Source organism: Pavona decussata, unplaced genomic scaffold (genome assembly GCF_977016875.1).
Source record: "Pavona decussata unplaced genomic scaffold, jaPavDecu1.1 SCAFFOLD_321, whole genome shotgun sequence".
Classification (NCBI taxonomy): Eukaryota; Metazoa; Cnidaria; class Anthozoa; order Scleractinia; family Agariciidae; genus Pavona; species Pavona decussata.
The window spans coordinates 2,133,707-2,150,000 of NW_028145711.1; the positions used below are offsets into that span (position 1 = coordinate 2,133,707).

The 16,294-nt window shown below is 38.3% G+C and overlaps 2 protein-coding genes and 1 pseudogene across 3 annotated transcripts in view; 2 read left to right on the forward strand and 1 right to left on the reverse strand.

The window, feature by feature from the left end:
- Nucleotides 1–1,312: 1,312 nt before the first annotated feature.
- Nucleotides 1,313–4,850, forward strand: LOC146453997 (battenin-like; annotated as a pseudogene). Its single transcript, XR_014859383.1, has 2 exons — nt 1,313–1,828; nt 3,788–4,850. The product of XR_014859383.1 is annotated as a battenin-like (transcript).
- Nucleotides 4,851–6,014: 1,164 nt separating this feature from the next.
- On the reverse strand, nt 6,015–9,780 carry LOC146453998 (uncharacterized). Its single transcript, XM_085095997.1, has 3 exons — nt 9,640–9,780; nt 7,536–7,692; nt 6,015–6,469 (listed from the first exon to the last, which is right to left on the reverse strand). Exons 1-3 carry the CDS (start codon nt 9,716–9,718, stop codon nt 6,112–6,114), a joined length of 594 nt encoding a protein of 197 aa, XP_084952123.1. The 5' UTR covers nt 9,719–9,780; the 3' UTR covers nt 6,015–6,111.
- A 667-nt stretch (nt 9,781–10,447) lies between these two features.
- Nucleotides 10,448–16,294, forward strand: part of LOC146453999 (serine/threonine-protein kinase OSR1-like) — an 18,817-nt gene continuing 12,970 nt past the window's right edge. Inside the window, exons 1-5 of the mRNA XM_085095945.1 lie at nt 10,448–10,529; nt 10,600–10,712; nt 11,903–12,011; nt 13,109–13,250; nt 15,243–15,298. Of these exons, the coding sequence (XP_084952071.1) occupies nt 10,463–10,529; nt 10,600–10,712; nt 11,903–12,011; nt 13,109–13,250; nt 15,243–15,298 (487 nt within the window). The 5' untranslated portion in view covers nt 10,448–10,462. The remainder of the gene's footprint in view (nt 10,530–10,599; nt 10,713–11,902; nt 12,012–13,108; nt 13,251–15,242; nt 15,299–16,294) is intronic.

Consider the following 16,294-nt stretch of genomic DNA (forward strand, 5'->3'; position numbering starts at 1 on the left):
ACATTTTGTGTTGGACTTGTGTAATTCATTCGCCATTCGCAGCGCATGCATATTTGTAAACTTAATTTTAAGCGCTCACTGAAATATTTCGCGAAAACAGTTTGCTTTATCTGCACTTAAAAGATATATAACTCCAGAGAGGGTGAGGGATTTGTAACGCTTTTACGTGTTATCATGTTCATACAATAAGCAGACTTGCATGTATGGAAATGCTATAATTAAAAAGGAATTGTGGAGCTCCACTTTTAGGCTGGGCTAAATATATACCGTATTTATTAGTTTGACCGCCCACCTTCGAACAGGCGCCCAGCTCGAATAAACGCCCACCCTGAAAGCCGAAAAAGTTTATAGGCGCCCACTCCAACCCTCTCCAAACAAAAAACATTTCTTTACTGCCCCAGCGTAAAGTAAGAGGAGCGTCAGTAGCAATTGTGCTCCAAAATTGGTTTAAGATACGGTAGTCAATGAACTTTTATCTAGTTTATGGCTTGTTTATGTTAGTTTTTGCACTTTGTTTTGTCTTGTTGGAGGGAAAAAACAATTGTTTTCATTGTTTTGTTATTCTCTAAAAGTGTCTTCGCTTTCTGAAAATGTTTGGAAAATATTAAGCGCCCTCCCTCGAATTGGCACCTACCTCGAATAAGTGCCCACCCTCATAGGCCCAAAATTAAATAAGCGCACAGGGCGCTTAATCGAATGAATACGGTATATATTATTTCTTGATATACGGCATCCGCATAGAGCAGTATTTATCTCTTCCCTTTTGAGGTAGTTTGTTAGACGTAAAATAAAAGTTTATAGTATATGAAGATATTAAGCACTGACGAATTTGCCGTGCTGAAATAAAGTTATCCATCCATCCAGCCATCCATCCATCAAACCAGACGTCCAAGATTGTATTCTAGATCGTACCGAAAGATCTTGGCAACAGTGGCACAACCCTCTTTCAAAACCTTCTCATTTCGTGCGGATATTCATGCGAAGGGAGGATAATCTTAGCAGGCAGATCATCCTTAAAGGGCGTACGTTCACTCTAACGCCATATTTAGCCTTTAAAACTTGTGAATAATTTCGGTGTTGCTGCTAGTTTTCCTGACAGCTGAATAAACTCATTGTCTATTTTTGGTATATTTTTCTCAGCTCAGTTGCATTATTGGGACGTTTGTCTGTAAATCTATTATGAATCGCTTTTACTTATCATCCTATTGCCGCCAATCAATGATTAATAATAGCATTATAATCTATTTATTACTAATGAATTTCTTATGTAAACTAGATACAAAGTAATACCTACCCATACTGCATGTAAGGAGTGAAACACCTCGAATCTATACTTTATACCTGCTGCAATGGAAGTTGAAGAAGATAAGTCAAAAGATGAGCGATTCGACACCAGACAGAAGACCAAAAGGACGACAATTGTGGCTTTTGCTGTGATGGGCTTCCTGGTTGATTTTTTCTTTGCCATTAACATAAGTGCAAGTCAGGATATATTAGAGGGTACTGAGATTCCGACATCTGTTGTGCTGCTTGCTGCATCCGTTCCTGCGTGTCTTTCAACAGTTCTATATCCGTATGTTTGCCAAAGGATCTCAGTTTTAGTTGCATCATGTGCAATAGTTATTTCTTCAGTCACTGGAATACTGCTAACATCGCTTATTCAAGATCCCGTAGGAAAGTTAACTGGTGCGAGTCTGACGTCATTTTTGTTATGGGAGCGCAGATGCTGTCTTCTGTTCACTGACTTCTTTCCATGGAAGAATGGCCATGAACAGCTATGCTTTGGGCTCAGGAACATCATTTCTAGCAGCGCCTTTATCTTACATGGGTAAATAATTTATTCATTTGAGTTCGTAAAAAATAGGTCATAAAAGCCGATTGGTCGATCAGGTTATTCAGGTCGAGACAGCAGGAAACAAATCGTAATTTTAAAGAAGATTACTGACATGTTTCGCTTGTTTGTTAAATTCTGTAAATGAAGATGATGTTTGTCACATCGAAACATGTCTTACAAATTAAAAAAAATAAAACGTCGTAATCTTCTTAAAAATTACAATTTGTTCAGTTAGGCTGAACCAGCACAAGTTTCAAAAATCAATCAAACGTTCATAATTAAATCTGACTTTTGTTTCTTTAAGAATTTTACTTAAACTGATAATTGAAAACGATTTTAGCAATAGTAATAGATTAAATTTGATAACTCATAATTCCATATGACAAGATGATCAAATGCGCAAGAGGAAACATAATACCTGACTTTGGCTTAGCGCTAATCACCCTTGTGAACAACCACCGTTTTTGGTTTGCGTCGGTCCGACCTTCGCTTAAAGCCAGACTACGATATATATATCAGTAGCCTCCATTTGGCGCGCTGAATATTCTCAGATATTTGTCCACGGACATTATCTGTTCCGAGAAGCGAACAGTTTTCCGAGAGCGAAGCTCGAGGAAAACTGTGAGCTTCCGCGAGGAGCAGATAATGTCCAAGAACAAATATCTGAGCATATTTTTAAAGCCAAATGGAGGCTGTTGTGGTTATTATCCTTCAAATATTTTCGCAACATGTAGCAACGAGCTTGAGTGTTTAAACATTTCGTTCAAGAATAGTTTACTGTCCAAAACGTTTAGAGCGTATGTTGTTTTCTGATACTGCTTTATCGACCAGCAGGTTTATCTCTCCTTCTGTCACAAAACCAAATCGTTCCTCAATCCTGACATTAATTTTAATTGTAAACAAGACGCGCCTTGAAGTTTTTGAAATTAGGGAATATAAAATGGGGAATATCATCGGACATTCTCCAGTTTTAGCTGGGGTTTATTCGGTCACGTGAGGCGTTTAGACCAATCGCGCGCGAGCGAAAATTTTTCAGATGGATTATAATCGTGGATACTCATTGTAAAATAGGTTTTCAAAGTAAAAAGTTCCCCTTCATTAAATGTACGCAGAATCTCCATTTACTCGAGTAAAATCGGTTACACGTAAATGTCTCACACTTTTACTTTTCTAAAGTACACAGGAAGAACTTGAAAAAGATGGCCAATTTTTTCAAGTTGCAATCCACTTCCATCGTAGCAGCCTTCAGCTTAACATAATAAATAGTAGTTAGTGTCTTTGTTCTCGCAGTGTTATTGTAAACAAAACTCAACTATTATTTTAACGATTCCATTGGAACAAACACGTTTTTTCGGCTATTCATAGTGACACTAAAATAAGTGACACTGCCCCAGAGGATTGCTGTACCCCAGGATCAAGAGCGAAACTCTAGTTACATGTTAGCAGCCAAGAACTTGAGGGGACATTGCAGTAACAGCCGTAGTTCCCGTGTACAGGAGGGTTGCATTGCAATAGTACAGCGCTATTTTTATGTGGTTGAATAACCAACAGCCGTCTCACTGCGAATTTCTTCGTAAACTCTGCCATGTTAAGCAAGAATTTAGAAATTTCAGTCCACTCAAGCTGAATATCAAATAAAAACAGAAGAGTTTTCCATCTTCCGTTTTCTCCGGAGATTGGCCTCGGGTTACCATGGCTAGTTTTTTTTCTTGATCCAACAGAGACGTCTGTAAGCCTAACATAGTTAGAACAAATTGTCCCAACTAGTGATGCCGTCGTAGCTAATCAGATGTTTATGTAAACACCCGAATCCGACAGTTCCTCTTGTTTAAATGGATGATCGGAGCATTTGAATATAATTTGACGTGAAGACTGTCTGCAGTCGAAGACAATAATTATCAAAAGCATGTACGTGGAAAGGTGCTCATTCTGACCTGTTTCTTAACTTTGCAGGGCTTACTATGTTGGCTTCTTTGTCTCCTGAAATGGCGCTTCTTCTGCTGATTACCCCGTGGATCCTATTTCCAATTTCCTACGTTGCAATAGCAGAGGAACAGAGCAAAAGCAACCACTTGCAGCCAACGACCTTCAAAGAAATTCCTTACAGCCCAATTGAATCGAACCGAGACAACACGCCCGAGTCGAAGCTCTCCTTCAAAGACATGTTGGCAATGGCATGGAAAACTTTAGTGCAAATTATTTCATTGCTTATCAGTGGCATCAGCAGAATGTTACTGGTCAATGGCGTCATTACGACCATTGGATTTAACAACGTTCCAATAACGTTAAGGGATCAATATTTGTTCTACGTGTTAGCATCAGGGATCGGCGATTTTGTTGGGAAGCCTTATCTTCTGTATCTCTCTTGGTGCGGAATGGAGGACAAATTCACTATCACGAAAACTTGGATACTGCCTTTTATTAATATGTGTTTGCTAATATTCATGGTGCTTGTCTCTTGGTTTCGGTTTCTCTCTAATTTCTTTGCCGCTGTCGGGCTAGTTTTGATCAATACTTTTCTCTCAGGGGTGGTCTATGGCAGCGCATTTAATAACGCAGGTGATGGTCTCGATGTAGCACAAAGGATGTTTTGTCGTGCGCTCTTGACCGGCGCATTATGGACAGCAAACATAACTGTTGCACTGATAGGTTTGGACACAGAAGCTCGTTTGCGAGAACACTGTCAGCTTTTTTTCCCTGAGGACACTTGTTTCACAAGGGCAAAGATTTGAAATCCGAAGAATTTCGTTTCATAAGGCATCAGTCCATACTTAACCGCGGAAAAACGTGCAAAAAATAAGAAAACATTTTTTGAGGTAAGGTTTTTACTTTGAGAACTCGAGGCTGGTAAGTTTATTAAAATAAGGATAAGCCTATATGATATGGATAATTCTAAAAATATAAGCTAAACTACATATAGAGTAAAGACTTCATAAGCTTTAGCAAGAGTTAAGAGTACAAGTACATTGATCCTGAGTAAGACCAAGATGTTTAAGCTTAGCAGTAAAGTCTTTAATATTAGTCACTAATATACACTGATAGTTTTTATACTTAGATAACTGTGAGTTTTTGAATGTGTTGAGAGATTTTAAGTTGTACTGTGGGCATGGCAAGTGTTTCAGTTCCGCTTAATAATAGACTCTGGTAAATTGAGTAGAGTTTTAAGTACATATTTAATTTGTTTGCTCTAAAGATTACAACCAACTTCGGGCTTTACGCGCCATCTTGGCTAATGACTTGTTAGCTTTGTTTCAAATGCTGTGTTTGTTCCTTATAACAAGCAACACTGTTTTCAAATAACATCATGATAAGCTTTTGCATCATGGGAAACTAGGATTCTTTTCCGAATTTCCCATGGTGCAAAAGCTTATCATGGTATATGATGTTAGTTCTAACAAGGACTCACTTTAGTGATTGTTTTCAAAGTAACATTAAAAGACAACGGTTGAACAAATCTAAACAAACCTTAATCCAAGATCAAATGAATAACCACAAACGTGTGAAAACGAGTCAGCAAAGTGGAAGCAGAGCACACATCGTTTTTCCTTTGATGAAATCCTCCAAAATGAAAAGCCATCATTACATTATATTTGTGAGGGCACGAGTGGAGTGGAAGAGAGTCCATTGAACTCGCTTGAATTCAAGTCGTGAGAGACTTGGAAAAATCCCATGCAAAATGCAAGAAAGGGTGGAAAGTAATGTTGTCCATATGCTTTGGTTCGCCTGGATTTCGTGGTCAAGAGTGGAGAAAAGAACGAGCCCAGTCAAAAGCACATTTGTACTATCTGACTTCCAGTTACGACTGGACCTCCGGCAAGACTTAGATCAATTGATTGCAAAGATTTGTTTTTGAGGAGCCCCCCTCATAAAGTATTTGCTGAATATATCCCTATGACCGATAAATTGCGGTCGAAGTTTCGAGATTTCTCAGTTACCCTAGCTTACTTCGAATTCGCCTCTCGACTTCACTCAGCCGCGGCAGGGCATGATGCATGGTTCGCTGAACAAGCGATTTTTTAATACTTGCTTGGATAATGATTAGTTGGATAGACTAAGCCTTAAGAAATAAGACGTGTCTGCTTTAGCTCAATAAAACTACGTAAGCGCGCTCAAATCTCTATTTTCACATTTGTAAGAAGAGTCGTTACTTTACGATTTCGCACAGACAACAAATTACTTCATTTCGCAAATAAATAAAACCTGGCATTTTATTGTTTGAAGCTTACAGTGAATCGAAGATGCTAATGATAGAAACTTCAAAAAGCCAAGATATGAAATCAGTTGAGTTTACGTGCTTTGCATTGGTGATTTTCAATTGATCTTGCTTGCACCCGCTTGCTGGGTGAAGGTTCTTTGACACTTTCAGAACTTCTCCGTGTATCTGACAGTAAAAACAATGTTAATGGTGACACCAGAGAGACGCAATTCCTCGGTGTCACTGGAGATATTTGTTTGTGTACAAGCGATGCCCCTGGACTGGTTTCGCCGCCTTCTGGATCGGTTGCCAGGATGGTGGAACTAGTTTCCGGTTTATCTCCTTTTACCGGTTTTTGGTTACCAAGGACGTTTTTATCTTGCAAACATTCTTTGCTTTTCAAGTTGTTGTTTTCGGATGTATTTTCAGGTCTTAACGATCTGTCGAAGGAAGACATTGAAGTAAATTAAAATGTTTAAATGGTCGGAATAGTCAGTTCAATTGAGTGTTGAAAGGGAAGTAATTTTGCGTTTTGTTTGGCTCAGCTTTATTGTCTCCGTGATTGGTTAGTTTAACTCGCACCACTTTCTCCGCAACCAATGAGAAGCAAAACCAAAACCAAAACGAAAATGAATCGTGAACATGATTTGCTCGTTCGTTTAGTTGCTGCGAGTCCTAATTGGCTAATTACACTTTTTACGTCTGTTCAGATAAGCCCAATTAAAAACTGATGTACCGATGTTGACTGATGCTGTTGTTGATGTTCATTTTATTTTACAATATAACCATACGTTAGAACAAGGAAAAGCTGCCCTGTTAGGAGGTAAGGAGTGGAGAGGGGACAGGGATTGGAAATTTGGATGCCAATTTATTCGGAAACTTTCTTTTAAGAGGGCAGGCACATTTTGAAGTAAATTTTCCGTATGACGTACCACGTTGCCTTGACAACTAAGGTTTTGATAGTCGGTATGTCGATACATACAAACAGCCTTTACTTCAGCTCTCTTTTACAAGGCTACTCTGCCGTCGTAACAAGATCGCAAATTTGGTTTACTTTACCAAATTTAGCTAAGGCTCATCACTACAGAAAATGAATCACCGCGTTTATGGTATTTTCATTTCATTTTGTTACTGCACATGCCAACCGTAAAATTGCCGCCCAGTTACAAAACTTTCAGCTACCCATACTACATTTCGGCCTGGTTGCTTAAACTTGAGGCTTTAAAATCCGACAACGTTCGCTGAAATAGCGGTACACCCTCTAACGGGGTCCATTTTCCACATCCCTCCACTTGTGACTTTGACCCTAATTGCACGCTACTCTAGATCTTAACGTTCGTTATTAGGTTGGGTTTCTTTTACGAACATAAAATCTTTTATCGTGATTTGGCGGATTTCAGACATGCCAGAACTGCTAGCTATGGCGGTAGCTCACAGCACAAATTTAATTAAAGACGAAAGATGTAAATAGCCTTTAAAGTATCACACTTATTGTATTTTACTTACTTGTCGGGTTTCGGTTTTGTTCTTGGGTCGGGTTCTGGGTCTGGTGCTGCTCCCAACAGTCTTACAAGTACAGCACAGAAAGCAAGAGCCGCAAGTAAGGCCAGATAGAAGGCAGAAGATAGTAAAACCTGTGCCATATTGAAGCGGAACGGAGAATCTGTTGAAAAAAAAAATGCCGATATGATTTATCTAGGAAAATATAGGCTGGTCGTCACATAAACACTGTAATGTCATTGTAACTATGTCTTTGAAATTTTTATTTACTTGTATTTGTTTTATTTCTTGGCATGAGTAGGTCATGGTTGGCTGCTATTTGTAAAATTTACTAAGTAACAAATAAAGTGTGATGATGATGATGATGATGATGATGGTGATACATCAAAATTCAAAACAAAATAAAAAGTGAATAGATAATAATCTTTATCTACCCTAGGCCTCGATAAAAGCATATGACTTCGGATCCGCTCTCGTTGGGTATTTTTAGCGCAAGATCGATGTCAATGTGGCCGAGTGTTAAACATCAACTGGTTTAACAACTGGTAGAAGGCAGACCAGCTGGCTATTCACAAACGTGGATTTAGTTTTATAAACTGAGTTGACAAGATAATTTGGCTTCCCTAAAAGGGACTATGCCACCCCAAGCACGTGCGCGCGTTATTGAGAAGCATTTTGATATCGTTGGCCCAACTTTTTTAAACACCGTCGAAGAGCCCAGGAAGCTGTTTCAAGCTGTTTTCAATCGCGTTCATCTTCGGAAAGTTAGCTGATTTTTTTGTTTCTTAATTTATTTACAAAAGTTCTTTAGTAATAGGCCGTTTACGAGTCGCTTTGAACCTCATTATGAAAGCGAGGCTAAGTCCAAAGTTCTGATGGTGAAAATTAGTTTTCATTTATATGCAAAGAAAAGCTTTGCACTTAGTCTCAATTTCATAATGAGGTTTACAGCAACTCGGAAATGGTCCAATATATACAGAAGCTGTTTGTTCATCGCGATATTTTTGAAAGCTTTTGCAATGTCGGAAAAGTAAAAATTCCGCGACGAGTTCAGTATGCAAATTAGCCTTGACCGGACTCTTCTGTGCATGTGCCCCAGCTGACATAATTCCTTTAATTTAAGCTGTGGCAAACAAATGGGAAACGGTTCGAGCGGTACAACCTCATTCCCAGGGTCTCTCCTCTTCACGTCCAAGGGAGCGAGTAAGACCCCGAGAAGGAAGTTGTTAGCAGTACTTCTGTGATCTAACCTCTGGGGACACGGAGAGAAAGTAATCTGAACTCATCATTCAGTACGTAACACAGACGCATAGTTTAATATGGGACAAATGAGCACCGTTAAACTGGCCGAAAGCCGGATCATGTATGTAGCAGGCCAAGGCGTAAGAAAAGACAGTGGAGCGAGGTAGAGCGAAATGGAAGTAGAAGCCACCAAAGAAGGGATGGGAACTGGAAAGCATAGTTAAAATAACAGAGCACAATAAAGGTGTATATGAGATCACAATTGGATAAAGCTTTACAGTTTGCTGTATCTATCATCATCCTCGATCATCAATTATCATCCACTCTGTTTAAACATGGTATCACTGATGAAATAAGTTAAATGTTCTTCAAGTGAGTCTTGATAAAAACAGCCTTGATAAAAATACGATCAGTTCAGTAAAAAAAAACATTGACTGTGTTTGGAAGGACCACCGCTACAAATTCAAAGTACTGGATCCTGCAGTAAAGGATTTAATCAGAAGCAAATTGTAGAATAAATAATATAACAAAGAGCAAGTCTGATTTCTCGGTCAGCGAAATATATTTCCACAATATTTCCAAAGGCATGGCCTTTCTTCTTCAGGGTATATATGTTTGAGACTGATACTGAAATAGCCTTCGAAAAAAAAAAAAAAATAAATAACAGACTGGAACTGATAAAATGAAAACAAAACTTACAAAAAATGAACATACAGGCTCGGCTATAAATTTTACATAATTACTTAAGGTCATGGGCTCTTTAGTAATTAACTTTTCTACTGAAGGCTGCAAAGAATTCACCACCTAAGGTACTTTACTCGTGACCTGACACCATTGAAAAAAAGAAAAAAAAAAAGGATGTACATACCAGCAGAAAAAGACACGTGCGAAAGCTTTTGCCGCAGAATCTTGAGGGCAGCAGACTGAAGAAAAACTTCAAGACGCATCACGAACCAACCCTAGTCATATCACCGACAAAGAGAGCTTTGGTTGCTACAAAAGCTTCGTGACGTCATAATTGTGTTATTTTTTAAAATTTTATCCTCGCGCGCCTTCCTATCATGCATTGGGGAGAGTCTTTCCCTCAAATCCCTTGGCTGCGCACAACATGAGCAGAGCGGTTGGCTCTGCAGATGCTTCTGACTCTCGATTCGATTCGATTCGTTCTTTTATTTTAGCTTCCAGTTCGGAATATCAGTGAGAAACTCAAGCTGTTTATGGAGTAATTAGAATCTTGTGTAAAAGACCGTTTCAAGGCAAACCAACTGATTTCTCCAAGGCAGGCTTGCCAGTTAAGTCCCTGACACATGGTGCAACATTGTGTACAGCATCGCACGCAACCGTTTGAAATCGCGGTGGCCACACCGTGCAACATGCATGACGGTGAAACCTGATTTGGTGCAAATTTTCCTGAAACTCCCTTGTACTCGGGTGCGGTATTCTCTAAAAAAATAACACTTGACATTACGTTGTATTTAGTTGAAATTCTGTTTCAGCTAGAGGAAAGTGTAATTTAGTTGTCCAAAGGAATTAAGGAAAGAGCATATTCAACAGGCGTGGAACTCTAGGGAAAAGTTGACAAAAAATGCATGCGATGTCCGCGCAGGGTCAGCGAAAACTGGACACGAAGTGCAAAATCCTCCTGTCCCCTCCCAGAAAGGTAAGTCAATGTCCAGGGGCTTCAACACAAGATGGCGGCTGCAGGCGAAGGTCGGTGGCCGAACGAAAAGGAGAAGTATGAGCTTCAGGAAGTCATAGGTAGGTTATCTATGGTATGACTTGCAAAGGAAATAAACAATGTGTTCATGCCTTGTTTTATTCTTCCTAGGATATGGGGCAACGGCCGTAGTCCAGGCTGCCCGCTGCATTCCGCGCAATGAGCGAGTAGCCGTAAAGAGAATCGACTTGGAGAAGTGTGGAGCCAGCATAGATGAAATGATGGTGGGTTTCTGAGTGTTATGAAGTCGTACAAGATAATTTGGAAGCACTGAACGAAATATAGTGTACCTAATGCAAATTTTTAATCGGAACATTAATCTTAAATCTGGTTTTGGCTTCTCTAGCCGAAATGAATGGTAAACTTATGGATTTTAATTTGTCAGATCAAAAAATTGACTTTCCGGCAAATAAGGAGCAACGTTTAAAATATCTTTCTAAATGCTGGACATTAACCCATTGATTTTATTATGAGTTGTTATGAAAGCATGAATGTTTCATTTGAAATGTACATTGGTGGCCATTTTGAAAAATTAAAATTTGTAAGCTTAAGGTACCTATCTATGTTAAGCCGACGGTGTGGGAGGGGGTTGGGGGGGGGGGGGGCAGCCTGGCATAAGGCTGGGATATGACATTTTGGAGAAAATTTTCGTCAAATATCCGACCCCAGGGCGAATACTTTGTGTCAAAAGTATGAAAAATCCCCACCTTGGGCGATCCTTCCCAGACAGAAAAAAATTAAAAGCGGAACACAATACGATCATCTTTAATCATTAAATTTATTTAATTAATTTAATCAAGTTTTTGGCTACTGGTGCGTTTTTCATTCACAAGGCCAAAGTGCTGGACGAAGAAAGACAATTTTGCAATAATTTATTACAGTTATTCAAATAATTCAATAAAACAATGAGGTTAGAGCATCCGATCTAGAACACGGAAGGTCGTGGGTTCGAATCCGATCTGGGGCTCAGATTTTTTCTGTGTCCTCTTATCGTCGATTCTTTACATCTCCCTTTATTTCCTTTATAATACTAACTAAATTTTGAGCAATTAAAATAAACCAAACCTGGTATTTAAAACAGGTTTTTGCATACTCATGTTGCGATATTACCTGCATATAATTCAGCTGAACTACCAAAATCTTAAAAGTTTGCACCCAGTTGGTGTGGTCAAGGCCGTTACGTAAGAGCAACTTCAAGGAGCCCACAAGGCCAAAAGCCAAGAAGTTAGGAGCCCAACATGTGAAGTGTTAGGTGCTGCTGCCAAAAAATTGTCACCCAAAACATTTTCTTGGGTGCACCAGGCTACCAGGCTCCTGTTAGTCTTGGTGGTTGAAAAATACTGTTGAATGAGGCAGCGGGTATCAGAAACTATGTTTGCGTATCTTTAGTAAATTTTGCTGTTTTCTTTTACAGAAAGAGATTCGTACAATGAGTCAGTGTAACCACGAGAATGTAGTGAACTACTACACATCATTTGTGGTGAAACAAGAGCTCTGGATAGTGATGAGATTGCTTAATGGAGGTACAGTGTATGATTATATGTATTTGTAAACTTGTCATTACCGTGTCTGTTTACAAGATAATAAATTAAATATTTGGAAGAGAATGAGAATCAGGGGCAGGTCCAGAAAAGTCCAGAAAGAGGGGTGGAAGAAATTGTACCCAATCTGCCCCTAGGAATGGAAGGCTTGAACTTGCACCTATAGATAAAAGATCAAGGAAAGTAGGATTTTTAACATGATAGCAAGTAAGATAAAACAGGAAGAATTTTTGGTACAGTATTGAATGGTGAGATTTCATACCTTCAAGGAAAGGAGGGGTGGGAATTAAGAGGGGTGCAGGAAGTTCTAACCACCTGCTTACTCCTCCACCAAACATGGGGCATTTTCACATACACTGTACATGTATTCTCAATGAAAAATTTCAGACCAAATTTATGGAATCTTTTGGTTAACAAAAAAACACAACAAAAACACAGAGGCCCAGTACTGTAAGGGCACTAATTAATTAATTTTCTTGACTATCTCATCCCTTTTGTCTCTCCAAATTATCTCGTAATTCCTCAGATTGAAATTGTACATGCACATCATTGAACATGCATCCCAAATCAGGCACTTGATATATCATGGATTCTCCCTCTACATCAAATCAATTTCTTATATCCTGCTGCATGTATTGTACATACAGTATTGTAATTCCCTTAAATAAATAATACTACAGCTGTATCTCTAGTACTGCATTTTGCTTAGATATCTTTTATCCCATTAACCTCTTCTGGGGCCTTGTTGCATCATGAAAGAGACCTCCATAAATTTTACAATAAGATCATGAGGTATAGTATTGTTCAAAACTATAAATATATTCTATGCATTTGCTACAATTTTGCCTTGGTCAACTCTCAGTGACATGTATAAGCTACAGTTTGACCAGGTAAACGTCATCTGAGAAGTGTCAAAACCCTAGTTTTAACTGTTGTTTGTTCTAGCACTAATAATCTGAGGTCGGCAATTTAAAATTTATTTAAGGGACTAATTATGTGAACTTAAACTTTTAACCCTGTGGTCAATAATGCATTCATTGGGAGTTTAAAGTGCCTTCTAAATAATTATTGTTGGTTAGGTTCAATGCTTGACGTGATTAAACATCAGAAGAAGAAAGGCAACTGCGAGGATGGTCTTCTTGATGAGGTCATAATAGCAGCAGTTTTGCGGGAAGTTCTTAAAGGTCTGGATTATTTTCACAGTCAGGGCCTCATACACAGGTCAGTGGACTGTCATCTTTTGAATAGAAATTAAGGATTTTAAGACTTCTAGTGTTGACTTTAAGAACTGGCAACCAGTAATATTTTATTATACATATGCATGTATCGTAATTTGAAAGGTTTTATTAACCCTATTTTGGCAAGGAGACTGGTAATCATGTAAGAAATTTTGTTTGAACAAAAGGATGCCTGGTCTCCAAGCCAAAAAAGGGCTTATTTGGAGCAATTTTGATTTTTCAGTGTGCATGCAAGAGATTATTAAGTAACGTTTTGATTTTGCCATAACATCATTTTCAAGTGACAAATTTAAAATTAAAAATGGACTTAATATAATTATACCATGTGAAGTGATAAACAAAACAAAACAAAAAGACTGTGGAATACATGTAAATAACATAAAAGTTTAATGGAAAAATAACATGTAAGTGGCAACATTGAAACGTTACTTAAATAGCCTGCGCAATTTCGATTTCAAGGATGGTGCCTACTAATGCAAAAGTATTTTTGCCCGGTTTATGACTATGCGGGAAAAGCAGATCTTACAGTGTAGCAAAGCTATTGGAATCGAAAATAGAAAATTGGCGTTAACCATGCATTTTTTTTTTAGAGATAATTAAGCAAAAATTTCAATAATTCTAAAAAGCGCCAAAATACAAAACAATGCATGGAATTTTTTCCCTGAAAAATGCATGGTTACCCCTAATTTTCTTTTCGGACTCCAATAACCCATGCCACTGTCTGCTTTTCATGTGTAGTTAAAAACCTCGCGCAAATATTACTGTTTAAGCAGGCACCTCTGTTTAGAAACCCGACTTTCTCGGGCCATCGTGAGATATGTAGAACATATGCACAGTAGCAAATGTAGGCACCGTCCTTAAGGGAAAAAGTGCATTTACTGTACAATAGTCTTGCATAAGATAAAACCCTTCAATTAAATGTATGGTTGACAACCTACAGTTAAGATCCTGTTGATTGGTCCCAGAGTTTGGAAGTGACTAAATTTAAGACAATAATCATGCAGGTGGCTGTGTTTTAGATTAAAATGAATCTAGGTTAAAATGATTTCAACCTACTGTAGGTTGATTTGTATTTTTCTTTGTGAAAGTAGGTAATTTTCATCTGAAACAAAGGAAAATACAAATCAACCTACACTGTAGGTTGAAATCATTTTAACCTGGGGTTCATTTTAACCTACAACAGCTGTCAAGCTAGCCAATCTAAAAGAAAGTTGCCTCACTGCTTGCTCTCCTTTACGTAGTTACTTTCAAACTTCAAGTGACTTGTCGCTTTCACTGTTCTGTAGCATTGCCAGGCATAACAAATGTAGGTGATAACTGGCTGCTAGTGACAGCCCTGACATGGGTGTTGGTGTTAAGTTTAAGATGAGCTACACTGTACATGTAGCAGCTATAGTACATTTATTGTAGAATGGGCTTTTTAAAGCTCTGGAGAACTGTTTGACTGAATTTCAAGCCATGCCCATTACAGTTCATGTCAGATGCAACCATTACATGTACAGGGGATGTACATGTGTGTACTCATTGGTTTCTGATATATTTGCAGTGTACAGTGTAGCACACCTCATGCACTGCCCTCTGTTTAACTTCAAAGTTGCAGGCTGGCTAGCATAGAAAAAATAATGTACATGTACTCTACTAAGAGTCATCACGAAAAATAAAGATAGTTGTCATGAAAATACCACCACCCATCATTTTCTGTGCTGACATCTGGTTTCCCCTTCATTTAAGGACAACTACATTGTACATTATTTTTGTATTGGAATTAATTTATTAATACTGTACATATTTGTATGGTGTAAAATAACTGACATATAAACTCAGTTATTATACCTGAAGTGCAAAGCTTAACCAAGGTAGCTTACAGAAGTACTGTAGGGCTCTTTGCCTGGCACACCCTCATTAATAAAAATTATGCAATTTTGTGTTGCTAGTTTTCATTGGCTGTTTAACTACATGCATTTATTACCTGTAGGGATGTTAAAGCTGGGAATATTCTGTTAGCTACTGATGGGACAGTACAGTTGGCTGGTATGTTGCAAACTTTGCTTCAGTCTTAACATTGTGGTGTAGTGTACCTATTCAGTTAATGGGCCATATTTTGTTACTACGGTGTACATGTACATTAAAGTCATCAAAATGAAGGTTAACAAAACAGAGCTTTGCAAGGGCAAAAGACCAGTAGTTTGTTTTGATAGAGGAGTTTGTAAAGTGCAGTGTGGTTTGATCACAGCTTACTACATGTACATGCATTTAGTGTGGCTGCATCACCTAATTTCCATTTAACATCAGAAATGATAATTTTTTATGTTACATGTATGTCATTGAGTATTGAACTTTGAAATGAAGATAAGGTAAGGTGTTGGAATCCATCATACATATACAATGTAGTTGCCGACCAGTTAGATATAATCGTGTATCATGTAGCTGTTGGTCGTTTCACATGATACATCTGTGTGCTTTCCCAAAGAGACATTTTTGCACTGGACTTTTTGCACTGTTGGCGGCTTTTCTACAAGTGTCATAGAGCATCGTGAAAATTTTACCCAGCTTAGTTTGCTTTAGTGTTCTGAATTCTAAATCCCGCCAAAAAAAAAAAAATAAGGAAATGAATAATAACAATAATAATAATAATAATAATAATAATAATAATAATAATAATAATAATAATAATAATAGTAATAATAATAATAAGGAGAATAACAAGGAGAATAAGAGAGTATCGGTGATAGAGATGAGCTGCCCTTGGGTTGAAAACAGGGAGGAGAAAGATGCCGAGAAGACAACAAAGTACGGGCCATTACGCTGGGAGCTGGAGCAGAGATATCCTGAATATCGTGTGAGACAGTTCAATATTATTGTGGATGTACTCGGAGGTTATTCAAGAGATGTCAGGAAGGCACTTAAAGAGCTAGTGGGAGATAAAAGCGACACAATAGCTCTGGAGATACAGAAATCAGTTATCACAAGCTCACTCAACATTGCCAGGCGCTTTAAGCGTTTTAAATAATGGACATTAGGCGTTTT